The sequence below is a fragment of the Chiloscyllium plagiosum genome, chromosome 7 (assembly GCF_004010195.1).
Source record: "Chiloscyllium plagiosum isolate BGI_BamShark_2017 chromosome 7, ASM401019v2, whole genome shotgun sequence".
Classification (NCBI taxonomy): Eukaryota; Metazoa; Chordata; class Chondrichthyes; order Orectolobiformes; family Hemiscylliidae; genus Chiloscyllium; species Chiloscyllium plagiosum.
In genome coordinates, this window is record NC_057716.1 from 24157142 (window position 1) to 24172994 (window position 15853).

The 15853-nt window shown below is 40.5% G+C and overlaps 1 protein-coding gene across 2 annotated transcripts in view; it reads left to right on the plus strand.

The window, feature by feature from the left end:
• Nucleotides 1-15853, plus strand: part of trak2 (trafficking protein, kinesin binding 2) — an 84278-nt gene that overhangs the window by 49330 nt on the left and 19095 nt on the right. For both annotated transcript variants that reach the window (XM_043693258.1, XM_043693260.1), the window contains 6 exons: nt 3622-3698; nt 4586-4702; nt 7571-7780; nt 12151-12229; nt 13906-14036; nt 14177-14251. In XM_043693258.1, coding sequence (XP_043549193.1) covers nt 3622-3698; nt 4586-4702; nt 7571-7780; nt 12151-12229; nt 13906-14036; nt 14177-14251 — 689 coding nt within the window. The remainder of the gene's footprint in view (nt 1-3621; nt 3699-4585; nt 4703-7570; nt 7781-12150; nt 12230-13905; nt 14037-14176; nt 14252-15853) is intronic.

The window sequence follows — 15853 nt, forward strand, 5'->3', positions numbered from 1 at the left end:
GGAAAGATATGAAAGAGACCTAAGGGGCAACATTTTCACGCAGAGGGTGGTACATGTATGGAATGAGCTGCCAGAGGAAGTGGTGGAGGCTGATACAATTGCAACATTTAAGAGGCATTTGGATGGGTATATGAATAGGAAGGGTTTGGAGGGATATGGGCTGGGTGCTGGCAGGTGGGACTAGATTGGGTTGGGATATCTGGTCAGCATGGATGGGTTGGACCAAAGGGTCTGTTTCCATGCTGTACGTCTCTATGACTCTATGACTCTCAGTGCAGTGCTGTGCCCTATTATAACGCAATAGTAATTTCTCAAAAGTCGCATTTTGGCTAACCTGCTTCATATAGCTTTAGACTCAGACTCTGAATTGTCCAATTACTTTACAAATTGCATGTTGATTTCGGATCATCGAGCATTTTTCATTATACAATCAATGTAGGCGTTGATACAGGTACATAGTACACACAATATTTAGTATTTGATCTTTGTTCAGAGTCCTACAGGTTTAGCAATACAAGTGTGAACAAACTTGATATGAGGATGTTGTTTGTTTACAGGACGAGGTCAAAGACCTTGTTTCATGATATTATAGATAAAAGAGCTTATTTAGTATTTGAATCAAGTTCTCGGGTGATGTACTGGATTGTAAGCCTGGCCGTATCAGGTTTGGCTGGACCTTAATGGAGTTGTATTTATATTGCACTAAGTCTGCTGAACCATCATTTTCGATGGCTGCAGTCACCTGCCGACTCTAACTGAAAATTCCCATCCTCATGTTAGCATACCTGCCTTGATCCCATCCTTCTGTACTTTTGTTAACCTGCTGCACAACGTCAATCCTGTCTGAATTTTCTCTTCCTCCAATTCTCAACTTGCGCATTCCAGCCCTTTGAAACGTTACCACTGCGTACCGCATCTCCATCTCTCCTTAAAACCCACCCCTTTATTCTGGTCATTCGATCTATTAGATCCTCCTTTTGGATTTAGGTCCATATTTTATTTGCTGTCTAAGGCAGTCTTGCACTGTTTCTGCATTCAAGGCTGTATTTAAATGTGAGTTATTGTTAGTCTTGTTCCAAAGGTGTAATAGAGTTTGTTTTGACTTATTAAGTTAATGAGTTCAAAGACTTTGGAAATTCCAAGGCCCAGCATAAACTATGGTCTGTATTTGTTTTTGAAATTTGAACTTCATTTTCTGTTTTTAAAGCATCCAGGCTTGCATCCAAAAATTCAAATAACATTCATTGTAAACTTCTACATCGAAGAAGCAAAATACTCAGACTTATCTTTATTTTAATCTGGGTGCTGACCCAAACAAGCAAACGAAGACTTGTGTTTATATAGTGCCTCTCACAACTTCAGGATGTTGCTGAAGTGCTTAAAGAATGCTACAAGCAAAATCACACCAATAGCAATGAAGGAAATGAATAGAAAAAAGTTTTTGTTTCTTTGTGATATTGTCTGTTAACTGTTGGCCAAGATACTGGGGAGAGCAAATCCTCCTCCTCTTTGAAAAGTGATATCATTGGGATCCTTTAGGTCCACTTGGTGTTTTGTTTAAAATACGGTCTGCCTAACAGTGCAGCACCAGAACTATCAGCCTGGATTTTGTACTCAAGACTTTGGAGCAGGCCTTGAACCCACAAACTACTGTCTTGGAGATGAGAATGCTACTGATTGAGCCGCAGCTGACCATTACGATGTTTAGCATTCTCCAGACAAAGCTACTGTGGGCGGCATGGTGGCACAGCAGTTAGCACTGCTGCCTCACAGCGCCGGAGACCCGGGTTCAATTCCTGCCTCAGGCGACTGACTGTGTGGAGTTTGCACGTTCTCCCCGTGTCTGCGTGGGTTTCCTCCGGGTGCTCCGGTTTCCTCCCACAGTCCCAAGATGTGCAGGTCAGGTGAATTGGCCATGCTAAATTGCCTGTAGTGTTAGGTAAGGGGTAAATGTAGGGGTATGGGTGGGTTGCGCTTTGGCGGGGCGGTGTGGACTTGTTGGGCCGAAGGGCCTGTTTCCACACTAAGTAATCTAATCTAATCTATTGAGAAATATGTGTGTTTGCCTCCTTAAACTGCATGCTTTAATTTCTTAGGGACACGTCCGCTTGTGTCTTCCCAGAAAACAAGCAGTTAAACTAGCAAAATGATGAATTAATGAACTAATATCACTGCACAATCGCTGTCGTATCCCCTCGTGACACTTTGTATGAACATTGCTGGAATTTAGCCAGTTGGAATCCTGCATGCCCCTCTGATATTGACAAGTCTAGAAATATTGAGTATCTAATAAAAAGGGTAATCAAAAGAAGCTTGGGGCCAATTAGGGATCAACAAAGGGAAAAATCATACACTATAAGAGCCTAATTCAGGAGTTCATGGAGGTGATTTTTTATTTTAAAAGTTGTCTAGAATCTGGCCAGTCCACAATAACCAGTACACAATGCAGAGCTGTGAATACATAAGCCAAATGGAGTGGTTTGAAATGTCAGGTTGGCTATATTTGATAACAATCTTACCTCTGAGCTACAATGTCATTTTGAGTCACATTCCAGAGTCTTGAGCGCACAGCCCAAGCTGACACTATATGTGATATTCTGAGGAGGTGCTGTATTTCATGCGCAATGTTAAATCAAGGCAGCTTCTGTAAGGTAAACATGAAATAATCCATCATATATTTTAAAGAACAGGGAAATTTTTCTTTGATGTCTTGGCAGATATTTAGCCTGTTGAAATAGACTCTGTGTGTATTTAAAGCAGGGATGTTAAATTTCTGCTAGATTGATACTTGGACAAACAAACTGAAACCAGTTTGTAAACAACAACAGCTAGTTCAACCTTGCACTCATCTTACAGGATTTGGGACTTCAGTATTGTTGAAGGTCATGAGTACAAAGTCGAGATGATTATATTTAAGTGCAATATGTTTAATTATAAATCCACTGGACCTATCTCTCTCCTTCAGTTCTTCCCAATTCCCCTCAAGCTGTTTGCTCAATGTTCATGAGTGAAGTTGCTATTGGCCATGGATCATTAAGCTGAATGATATCAGCCCCAAGTAATGAATTACTGTTCTATTCTTTCCAATGTCTCCAGCTCAATTCCTACTTGTATTTCCTATTTATATTGGGGGTGAAGGTCCTTGGGGTGAATATTCAGAGAGTTTCTGTTGCAGTGGTACTGACTCTTATCACATTCATCCTCTATAGCCGTACCCAGTTCAACCCACCAGGGCTTAGCATCTGTTTAGAAACTAGCAACGTGTTCTTAATCAGCCCCTCATCAGGTACAACAGAGCAGTGTGAAAATGTAGGGATGTTGCATAAATATAGGTTAGATATAGAGAACTTAGATACTTTACTTCACATGACTTGTTCTCAATTCTTGACAAAGCATATCTTAATTCTGCAAAGGGCAGACAGAATAAATAGGGAGTAACTTTTCAACAGCAGGAGGGTGCAGATTTAAAAGTATAATTAATTTTTTTTATGGTGGCACTTTTTTTGTGTTAATGTAACATCTGTAAAGCTCTGTTCTGCAAATAGAATTACGTTCTCCTTTTTTTTCCTCTTGTTTGTTTTAACCCAAAGTTGTCTATTTTTCTAATTTCTACCTCCCCAGTTCTCAGTTCCAACAGAGTGGATCAGATGACCAGGACATACAATGACACCGATATGGTTACGCACCTACTGGCTGAGGTGAGCTATGCTTTAGCTGCAATAACATTACCTTAAGTAAGTCATTGTAAAGGGAAATGTTTATAAATCAAAAAAGGAGCATTAGCATCTGCTATGCCAGTAGTGTCCTATAGTATGTAGCGCTGAAACTGAGACACAGACTGGTGTAAATTTGACACCTCATCTCTTTTACAATCAATATTTGAAATTTTCACAGTTAGAATCATTCTGCAGTGGAAGCAATTTAGCTTATTGTAGTTACAATGGCTTTTTGAAAACCTACTCCCAATCAGTCATCTTTGCTCCTCTTCCATCATTCTGTAGATTTATCTCCATCAAATTTATATCCATTTCCTTTTTGAAAAATACTTTTGAATCATCTTCCAGGCAGTGGGTTACAGGTTATCATAATTAACTGAGTAATAAGTAATTATCTTCTCTCTTCTGAGTCTTCAGCCAATTACCTTAAATATGTGGTCTCAAATTATGGGCCCTGCTGCCAGTAGAAATGGTTTCTCCCTTTATCTCTATCATAATCTCTTTCTAAATACTCCCTCTAAGTTTATTCCCTGAGTTTGAACATCTTTTCCTAGTTGAAAAGATGCCTGTACTTCTCTTCATGTTGCGTTCTTACTCGCACCTTCAACTGATTATTTGAACATCACAGAGATTGTGATAATCAAGTAAACTTCCAGTATTTGAGGTTTACAATTTTTGCCAGTTAAGTCAAGAGTGCCAGTTCATAAGATGCTGGTTATAACAAAGTTTGCTGTATTTGTTGGGATAGATGGTAGATTTGTGGAGTTGAAGAAATGAATTGAATGTGCAAACATAAGAATGTGATGCTTCAAGATATGAACTCATTACACCTATGAAAATGTCATTTTGCATTTGTTTTTATTTGGCAGAGAGATCGCGATTTGGAATTGGCTGCCCGAATAGGTCAGTCCTTATTGCATAGGAACCGGGTATTGACGGAGAGAAATGAGCTCTTGGAAGAACAGTTGGTTCAGGCTTACGATCAAGTGAGTGGTCACTTTCAAATCACTTAAGTGTGCTTAAGTGTGAAATCAAACACCATTATTTCACCTTTAGGGAAGGAAATGTGTTCTTTTTTCAACCTAGCCCACAAGTGACTCTAGTCCAATGCTAATGCCCTTTGAAGTGGTTTAGCATGCCCCTCAGTCGAAAGGGCAATGCCAGTCTTTCAGCTCCACATCCCAGAATTAATAGATAAAACAATAAAAATCTCACGTTTTAAAAAAGAACTGAATCAAATGCTTGAGTAGACTTTATAACGTGGTATTAATTTAAACATATAGCCTTTGAAGTCAGAAAGTTTTCATTTGAGTCCAGAATGATTCTTCGGGTCACAAGAGGAATCATATTGATCTCATAACGTTAATTCTATTTCTCTTCACAGATGCCACCAGAGCTGTTCAGTTTCTCCAGTACATTGTTTTTATTTCAAATCTTCACACCTAAAATACTGTACTTCTTTCCTTTTGAAATCCATTGTTTTGATGGCAGAAAGGGTGTTGGTAGCTCTGGTATAGACTGCTCTGGATATCTGCTCCCAAGTTTTTCCAATTGATGTTGGAATATTAATGTACATCCTGTGGGAAATCAGCATCTCCCAGTTTGTGGATGCTGCAATGCAGTGCAGCATTCCTGCAGAGGAAATGCATTCACAGCATGCAGTGGTTGTTCAGGGAGCAAAAAAATCATTAACAGCTGCAGTCAGTGGCTTGCATTAAATATGATTTGGAGATGCCGGTGTTGGACTGGGGTGTACAAAGTTACAAATCTCACAACACCAGGTTATAGTCCAACAGGTTTAATTAGAAGCACACTAGCTTTCGGAGCTCTACTCCTTCATCAACCTGATACGCTCTTCATATGTTTTGTTTATGTTTTTGAAACATGGTTAAAGTGCCTAGTTTTGTTCACAAAGCAGCTGGTATTTACTGATTTGCAGTAGCTCCCAGTCCAAGACAGTCTTGAATTTTTAAAATTCTCATTTTGATTGTTAGCATACTACTATGGCCTTAGTTTTGTCTGTTTCTGTAATCTTGGCAATTCTTCTGTGAGATCTCTGTATTCATCCAATTCTGGACTTCTGCACGTTCCTGATTTTCATTATCCTCCTGCCTACCCCCTGGTGTTTATAGGAGTGCCTTCACCTTTCTCGGCCCCAATGTCTGGTAGTCCCTCTCTAAATATCTCTCGCTCCTCCGTTTAAAATGTTCTTTAAAACTGATCTTGGGTTACATATCCTAGTATCCCCTTCATTGGATTGTTGTCAGTTTATGTTTGATTCGGTGATTTTAGATGCTTGGCTGCTTTAAAGATGCTAGTCGAACAAAAACAGAAATTCTGGAAGTACTCAGTGGTGAGGCAGTATCTATGCCGAGAAAAACAGAGCTATTGTTACAAATCGAAAGCCCCTGGTTGTGAAGAAAGATTATTGATCTAAAACAGTAATTCTTCTTCTCTCCACTGCCTCCGATGCTGCCTAACCTGCTTGCATCCGATCAGCATTTCCTTAGTTTTGTTTTAGTCCAAATTTGCAGTATTTTGCTACTGTACTAGAATTGTTCATTTTGTGCATTACACACAAACTTTCAACTTCTTTAAGTCAAGTAAACATACAAGTGCCACTACACATTGTTTGAAGGTAGGTGATGGCATGTACTTTTTCTTCAGCATCCATAACATCCAAGTGTGCCTGACCTTTTACACAGGTATAATGTGAGGCATGAATGTCAAACTATAAAGGGGTGAAGATGTAAGAAGGAGTGACTTAAAGCTTTGTAAAAGAGGCTATTTTTGGATTCCAGGTAATCCAAGATGGAGGACGGGAAAAAATTGTGACTTTTTAATTGAGATATTTTCGGTGTTGGAGCTGATTTCCTGATTCTTGAAGCAGTAATTACTATTTTGTAAGCTGTTGCATTGTTTTGGAACTTGTGTGGGAAAAAGATGAAAATGACATTTCTTTTAAAAAAAGAGGAAGAGAGAGGGAGGGCGGGTACTACACGGGAGGTGGGAAAAACCAAGCAGTGAACTTAGACAGCTGACTCCCTCTTGCTGTTAGTTTCCCCAAGATAGGGAAGTTCAGAACTAGAGGGCATAGGTTTAAGGTGAGAGGGGTAGGATTTTAAAGGGATTAGATTAGATTAGATTATTTACAGTGTGGAAACAGGCCCTTCGGCCCAACAAGTCCACACCGCCCCGCCGAAGTGCAACCCACCCATACCCCTACATTTACCCCTTACCTAACACTACGGGCAATTTAGCATGGCCAATTCACCTGACCTAAGGGGCAATATTTTCAGAGGTGGTGTGTGTATGGAATTAGCTGCCAGAGGAAGTGGTGGAGGATGATACAATTACAATATTTAAAAGGCATCTGGATGGGTATATGAATAGGAAGGGTTTAGAGGGATATGGGCCAAATGCTGGCAAATGGGACTAGATCAGTTTAGGATATCTGGTCGACATGGATGAGTTGGGCTGAAGGGTCTGTTTCCATGCTGTACATCTCTGTGACTGAGTTGAACAGATGATGGGAATGTGGGATCTGGTTGTTGAAAACACAGAATTTGTAGTGTACCTTTCCAAAGCAAATTATCTCCAATGAAATACTCTTTTGGTGAAGTCACAATCATAATTTGTGAAACTCAGCAGCCAATTTGCATTGAGCAAGGTACCACAGACAGCAATGTGATAATGATCCAGCAACCTGTTTTAGGTGAAGAGCAGCTCTGAAAGCAGAATACTGGGAACAATTCCCCAACTCTCTTCCTCTACCGATGAATGTTGCCCTTCAGATTCACTGGTATTCTGTATTTTCCAATTATCCGTCATTTAGATCATGTTCTTTCTGTTAGGTTAACCAACTGCAGCATGAGCTGACCAAGAAGGATGACCTCCTGCGAGTGGTGGCAAATGCTTCAGAGGAGAGTGAATCTGACTCCAGCTGCTCTACACCACTCCGCCAAAATGAGTCATTTCACCTGTCGCACAGCTTGATGCAACTGGATGCTTTGCAGATTAAACTGCGAGAACTGGAGGATGAAAACCTCTCTCTTCGGTCTGAGGTTGGTGTTGTGACAGAACCCTGAATTTAGAATAACACAGGTATACCATACACCAGACGCATCATAAGCCTAGTTGTATATTTCTGTTTTGCTTGTGAGAGACATTTGACATGCAAGTGATCATATTAGAAGGATATGCTGGTCGGTTTAGAAAGATATGCAGGTAGGGTGGGTAGGAGGCTCGTGCAGCACACCAATTGCCCTGAATGGCTTTTTCCTAACATTGTGTAATTCTGTGTATTTCATTGGGCTGGTATCATTCTGGTAACCATATGTGATTTACACTTTTTAAACTCCAAGCTACCAACTAAAATCAAATTTGTCTATTTGAATACAATCCTAAAACAACTGCAGTGTAAAGAAGGCCATTCGGTCTGTGTAGACTGTCTTAGAAGCTACACTGGTTTGCAAGTGGTAGATGTCTGCATTCACGTCTGAGACAAGTGAGCACAGAGGAAGGAGTCTTGAGTGGACCGGTGCTGTGTGTGTTGATGTGAAATTGCCAAGGCACCCTGGCTTGGACAGCGTCGAATCATGGAATCTCTACAGTTTGGAAAGCAGGCCATTTGGCCCATCAAGTCACTCCGAAGAGCATCCAATCCAGACTGACCTCCCTATCCTATCCCTGTAACCTACATTTCCCATGGCTAACCCACCTAGCCTGCACATCCCTGGACATTATGGGCAATTTAGTACGGCCAATCTACCTAACGTGCACATCTTTGGACAGTAGGAGGAAACCTGAGCACCTGGAAGAAACCCATGCAAACACAAGTGGAATGTGTAAACTCTACACAGACAGTTGCCTGAGGCTGGAATCAAACCCAGATCCCTGGCATTGAGAGGCAGCAGTGCTAATTACTGAGCCGCTGTGCTGCTCTGTCAATTTATTTGGCATTTATTTGACACACATAGGATTTAAACTTTTATATTTTCATCAACATTTTAGCTCGTACCTTATATAGAGTTATCTCAAGATTGTTTACTAGCAAAGTGCATTTGCAGTAACAGACAAGCCCTAATTTAGTTTTGTATTTGCATTTTTTTTCCTCATATAAAGTAATGGAAAACATGAGACTGCACCAATTCCAAACAGGTCATTTGACTATGATGTTCCATGGAAAGAAAGTGTGCATGTCTGTAGTGCCTTTCATCAGGAAAAGGCAAAGTGGTCCATACTCAATAGAGTGTTTTTTAAAATTCTGTCACAGGCAAGGTCTGTGTTCCCTAGAGTTTAGAAGTAATCTCAAAATGATAGATGCTAAGAAGCATTTTGCTCTGACTGAAGAGTATAAAACGTGGGGATCATTTTAGAATAAGGGATTGACCATTTAAGACTGAAATGAGAGTAAATCTCTTTATTTGAAAGAGTTATGGCGTTTGCTACCACAGAGGACCATGGACACATTTCAAGACAGAGATGGAGAATCTTTGGATACTAGAAAAATCAAGGAATTAAGGGTTAATTAGAGAAGATGAGGTGGAAGATCAGCTTTAGTTGAACCTTTTACTTGGCCTTAACGAGGTGTGGGCTTCGCTCCTTTGACTGGTATTTATTGCCCATCCATAGTTGCCCTTGAGAAGGTGGTGGTGTGCCAGGCCTTGAACTGCAGTCCATGGGATGTAGGTATACCTGCAGTGCAGTCAGGAAGGCAATCCCAGAATTTTGATGTAGCAACTGTAAAAGAACAGTGATACAGTTTCACATTCCAAGGTGTGTGGCTTAAAAAGAAGTTGCTGGTAGTGCTCCCAATCATATATTGCTCCTGTCCTCCTTGATGTTGGAGGTTATGGGTTTGGAAGGTACTGTTGAAGGAGGTTTGGTGAGTTACTGCAGTGCATTTTATAGGTGGTATACACTGCCACCACTCTGCCTTTCTGGTGGAAGGAGTGAACTGTTAAGGTGGTGGATTGGATGCTACTTGTTTTGCCAAGCTGCTTTAATGTTTTTGGAGCTACGCTCGTCCAGGTAAGCAGAGAGTTCAACACACTCTTGAATTGTGCATTATAGATGGTAGACAGGTTTTTGAGAACCAGAAGGTAAGTTACTTGTTGTAGAATTCCCAGCTTCTGATCTGCTGTTGAAGCTGCAATATTTATATGGCTGGTCTAGTTTCTGCTCATCAGTAAAGTCTAGAGTATTGGTAATGGGAGAATTCAGCAATGACAATGCCATTGAATATCAAGGAGATAATCAGCTGATCGGTTGTCGTTTGGCTTTCATTAGCCCAGTCTTGGATATTGACCAGGTCGAGAGTCTCAAACGATGCTGAGTTGTATTGAACTGTGGAGCAGGGTCGAAGGGCTGAATGAATTATTCCTTTTTCAAATCTATTGTTCTTATGAGGAGAGTTTACCTTTTGTTCAGCATCTTTTTATGGATTCAACGTTCTATCTGGGGAACTCGAAGCAGAGTTGGGACCTTGTGTCCCATCTTTGCACACAGTAGTTTTGTTTTCCTTTCACCCAATACTAAAACCTAAATACTGCAACAACACCCGAAAATGGTGCTTTTATATAAACATTAACATCAGTGAAACATTGCAGAAGTAAAAAAAATGAAGAAAACTGGTTTGATCACATTGGCAACTGATTGGGTAGTATGAACTGGTTTGGTGTTGCGCTGAAAATATCTATGACTACTTAACTTTTGGATTTCTGCCCGTGAACCAAATTATATACTATTGCTGAATAAACAATTTTCAAAGAGTTCCATAAGGCTACCACAATCAAGGTTTGGACAATTTAAACTTGCTGTTCAGAATTAAATTAAACTTTCAGAACTGTGTGGGCCCAGAGGTAATATGACCTTGGTGAAAAGAGTCACTATGTAGGACAGCTGCAATTGGTAATATTAATGCTAAGTAGCGTGACCAAGTCTAGGCATTTAGGCACTAGATAGCACCAATGCTGCTAATCTAACTTGCACCAGTTAACTCAACCTAGGCTAGTGGTATGGGATTCTGGGAGCATACAACCTGGATTAGCACCCTGAGGTTGTACAAAGAGCCACCTTGATTAGCAGCACATTGCTCATGAGTATGACCAAGAACAGTGGTGCATAGAATCCCTCTAGTGTGGAAGCAAGCCACTCGGCCCATTGAGTCCACACCGACCCTTCGAAGAGCATCCCACCCAGATTCACCTCCCTACCCTATTCTTGTAACCATGCATTTCCTATGGTTCATCTATCTAGCCTGCACATCCCTGGACAATATAGGCAATTTAGCATGGCCAATCCACATAACCAACGATGCACATCTTTGGACTGTGGGAGGAAACTGAAACATCCGCAGGAAACCAACACAGACGCAGGCGAATGTGCAAACTCCACAGACAGCCCCCAAGAGTAGAATTGAACCGGGTGCCTGGTGCTTTGAGGCAGCAGTGCTAACCACTGAGCCACCGTGTCACCCAATGTAGATGCCTGGAATTGTCACCGAGATTAGCAGCAGGTCACTTGTTAGTGTGAATCAAATATCACTTTTCTCTTTGGATTTTCTTGGTGCCAGTCTCTGAGTTCTCCACTGAAATTCCTTAACAGCAGAGCTGATAGTGGCTGAGGTCCTGTTCAAGGTTAATGACTGTTCGATATTGCACCTATAATTTTCATTCCTGGAACTGAGATTTTAAAACTTATCATAAAACTATTGTTTAATTTGCAATGTTGTTAATGAATATTTACACTTAATCCTTAACATGCTCAGTCACAGTGCCAAATACTAGGTCTGTTACCTTGAAATTAGCTGCACACAGAGATATAACACATCCCTTAAAGGATCAGATTAAGGTTTATGACAGGTGGGACAAAATGACGCACCAGTTAATGTGTTGACCCTGGTTTAAACTTAGTCTAATCTACTATAATAAAAGTACCCTCTCTGATAATACAACTGATATGGAACATACTTGGAAAATTCTGCCTGTTTTTAAAGCATGAGTGTTTCAGGAATAAAACTGCCACAGTTTGTCTGTTCCATTTATGTCCTGATGATGGTTAGAGAGGAAAATGGCACATTCACATCAGTTTGTTAGGTGGGAATTTGATTTCAGCAGGTAGACAGTGAAAGAGTGTGTTATTGGAATAATATAGGAGCTGTACCTGCAACCAAGGGCCTGGTGTCAACCCTATTCTAAGTTTCATGCAAATAAATATATTTCTGTTTACAGTTGAGCATCTGTTTAATTCTGTGCTATCTTTCTGACATCAATATTGAACTGTAAGCATGCGAGTGCCACCAGTCCCTTATAAACATTGGGAGCTGTCGGAGGACCTGATGCTGGAAAGTACCAACTGCAGTATGCTATGAAGAAATAATTTGTCTATGTCCTTACTTTGTCTGATTGCTGTCTGTTTCTTCGTTCCAAAGGCTTGTCACCTGAAGACAGAAACGATCAACTATGAAGAGAAGGAACAGCAGTTGGTCAATGACTGCGTGAAGGAGTTAAGTAAGTACAATTAAAGGAAAAGGGAGACTTGCATTTATGTAATGACTAAGAATTCAATCGAGGTTAGAAACACTATTTCTGACCGTGATCAGACATTTAAAAAAAAAATACAAATACATTTAGATGACTTTGGAATGTCCTAGATGGGCACTTCTAGTTATGAAACAGGAGAGACTGTCCAGAAATCCTTGCAGCTAGCAGGGGAGAAAATCAGAGTTGAAAGCTCTTTTGCAGCAGTAAAATGTGGTGTTCTGCAATTTTAAACATTCAGTACAGCCAGCAACTACTGTTAAAGGCCAAGCATATGAGAGAGTTGGGGTAGAATGCCACATGGCTGAAAGGGGTTGATTGTCAGGAAATAAAAGCATGTCCAGGGTAGGTCAAGAGATCTGATTCAGGCTGAGAGTAGGGACTTGGGGTTGAGAATTGCTGCAGGATCTGGAAGAATGGCAGCATGTCAAGGTGGGAGTGCGTCTCGTCGGATTGAGGACGTGTCTGACTATGGCAGTGCAGCGGTGAGATGTTGAGTTGGTAGGGGTCAGTGATGAGTCAAGTTTCAGTTTAATAGATAGCCAAATTTTTAATACTCTAACTTTTCCTGGTAATTACTAAGCTGAAGTAAGTCTGGACTATCTGATGTTTCCCACTTTCTTAGTGGGTTACAGACATGGGAATATCCTGTCGGAATTTTCAATTTCATGGGCATTTTCAATGGAGTCAGTGACATAGGAATTTCTGTATGGGTTCAATGTTCAACTACACTCGATACTGCTGCAATGAATATCTTGTCATTGGAATAGTTGGTCAGTGACTTTCACAATCTGATGTTAGAATGACAGCCAGTGAAGTGCTTTAGACTAGTCACCACTGTTATACTCGCCCATTTTTCTTTAAAATTATGCTACGAGATCTTTTACATCCAACCTGTTCTTGTAGATGAATGTAAGAGGATTTTCAAAACTTAGCACTAGTCTCTCAGTTGGATATGTAGGAAATCTGTCAATCATTTGATTTGAATTAAGTTATCCACAATCTTCTCTTATTGAAGCAACTTTTCAGGTATTAATTCTTAAACTTTCCCAATTTTACATTTAAGGTATCACTTGATAGGTGCCTTCTCTGTCTTGGCAGTCCACACTAAAGTTCCAGCTAGAATTTTGTTAAGAGTTAAATTGAATACCAGAGGATGTTTGCAGTCTGTACTCCAGACTGTCATGTCCAACTGAAAATCATGCCTTCTGTGTAAAAGAATTGTCTGTCATTTTATTGCAGCAAATTCTGAATCTGCAACCATGATTTTTAAATCTGGTGATGTTAGTCTTTAAAGCCATACAGAAAGATTGTAAATCTTTAACCTCTCTCTGGGAGTTCATGTCCTGTGGTAAAGCACCGGTCAGTGCAGTGCTTAGTCATATAGATCACAAGGTCCTTTGGTTCAGTTCTTTTTGTATGTTGTATCATTTTGTCCTTCATCTGGTGGTGTTCTGTAATGCCTTCTGTGTTTGCCCTTTTAAGGCAGATTTGGGAGGTTCTGTTGGAAGAAGCCCAGTATCTGCAGTACCTCACGGAATTCGTGTTGATTGGAATGATCTGTCACATTCACGCATTCACTATCACTTTGTCTTCTTAACTTACCTCATCCTGCCATTTCCCTTTTTGTTTTTTCTTTTCTGAAGAAGAAACAAATATCCAGATTTCCAACCTGGCAGACGAACTCTCCAGAAAAAATGATGACATCGCACGTCACCAGGAGGAGATCACCAACTTGCTCAGTCAAATTGTGGAGCTGCAGCTTAAAGTCAAAGAGGCAAGTGTGAAATTCTTGTGAACTGTGGCATAAATTTTAACAGAAATTCTATCAACAAGGCTGGTGTGGAGGCCTGCCTACCACTTGGGTTTTGTTTCGATTTCAAAACATGTCATGGATCTTGATGCTTCTTTTCCCAGTGTGCCATTGAAAAAGAGGAACTTAAACAGCATTTGCAGGCATCCAAAGATGCCCAAAGACAGCTCACGGCAGAAGTGAGTATTCCACTTTTTAGCCCTATGCCAATTTTAATGTTTTTACAGTAGTGGTGCATTTTCATGTTTAAGGTTGCACCTGCTCTAACCTCAGACAAGCCATTCTGACTCTGGTGAAGTGAACATAGGATAAAATGTAGGAACAGAAGTAGACCATTTGTCATCGAGTCCGCTCTGCTATTCAGTGAGATTGTGACTGATTTAATAATCTAGGAGAAAGTGAGGACTGCAGATGCTGGAGATCAGAGCTGAAAAATGTGTTGCTGGAAAAGTGCAGCAGGTCAAGCAGCATCCAAGGAGCAGGAGAATTGACATTTTGGACATAAGCCCTTCATTCCTGAAGAAGGGCTTATGCCCGACATGTCAGTTCTCCTGCTCCTTGGATGCTGCCTGACCTGCTGCGCTTTTCCAGCAACACATTTTTCAGCACTGATCTAATAATCCTCAATTCTGCTTTTCTATCTTGTCCCAATAACACTCGATTCTCATTATAAATCTGCCCATCTCGGCCTTGAGTATGCTTAACAATTGTGCCTCAGTACTTTTCCATATCCAGTCATTCAGTCTTAATAATAGTGTCCATTTGGTGCTCAGTTATGGCAGATATTGCTTATACTTGTGTACAGTGGGATTGATTTAAGAGAACTATATTTCTACTTAAATCAAATTTCAGGGTAGAATGGACCAATCTATCCCACTAGGCGAACTAATCTACTAGGCATGTAACAGTGGAGTTAATGATATTCCTAGTTTTCTCCAGTTAAAAGTTAGACTTAGATTTTATAACTCCAAAATCAATCTAGAAGCTATGTGGAAGGTGTGAAAATGATTCACAAGGCTGAGACCAGAACTATCCAGGTGCAAGACTGAACAGGCTGAGGCTCTTTCCTAAAGAGAAGGTTGTAGGGTTGCTAGGATAAATGTTTTGATTTTTAGAGGAGTATAGAAATGTGAACCATAACAATAAGACAGTCACCAATAAATTTGATGAGGAATTTCAGAATAAAGTTCTCAACACTGGAGTGGAGTGCGTGAAACTTTATTACAGGGAGGAGTTGAAGTAAATGGTTTAGATGCATTCATGGGGAAGCTACACAAACACGAGGGAAAAGGAAGAGAAAGAGATGCTGGTTGTCTGAGGTGAGGAAAATGAGTGGAAGTTTGCGTGGAGTACAACTATTGGCATTGACTATTTGGGCTGAAAGATCACTTTCTTGTAATAGCTAAAGAACATCTTACAGTGCATTTCACATTTGATCTTTATTACTAACCTAATGTATGAAGGTCTTTTCAGCATATAGAACATAGAACAATACAGCACAGAACAGGCCCTTCGGCCCTCGATGTTGTGCCGAACATTTGTCCTAGCTTAAGCACCCATCTATGTACCTATCCAATTGCCGCTTAAAGGTCACCAATGATTCTGACAATGATGTCCCTTTGCAGCCGACAACAGCCCTCCTCACTATCCACAACTCCACCAATCTTCGTATCATCTGCAAATTTACTGACCCACCCTTCGACTCCCTCTTCCAAGTCATTAATAAAAATTACAAACAGCAGAGGACCCAGAACCGACCCTGCGGAACTCCACTTATAACT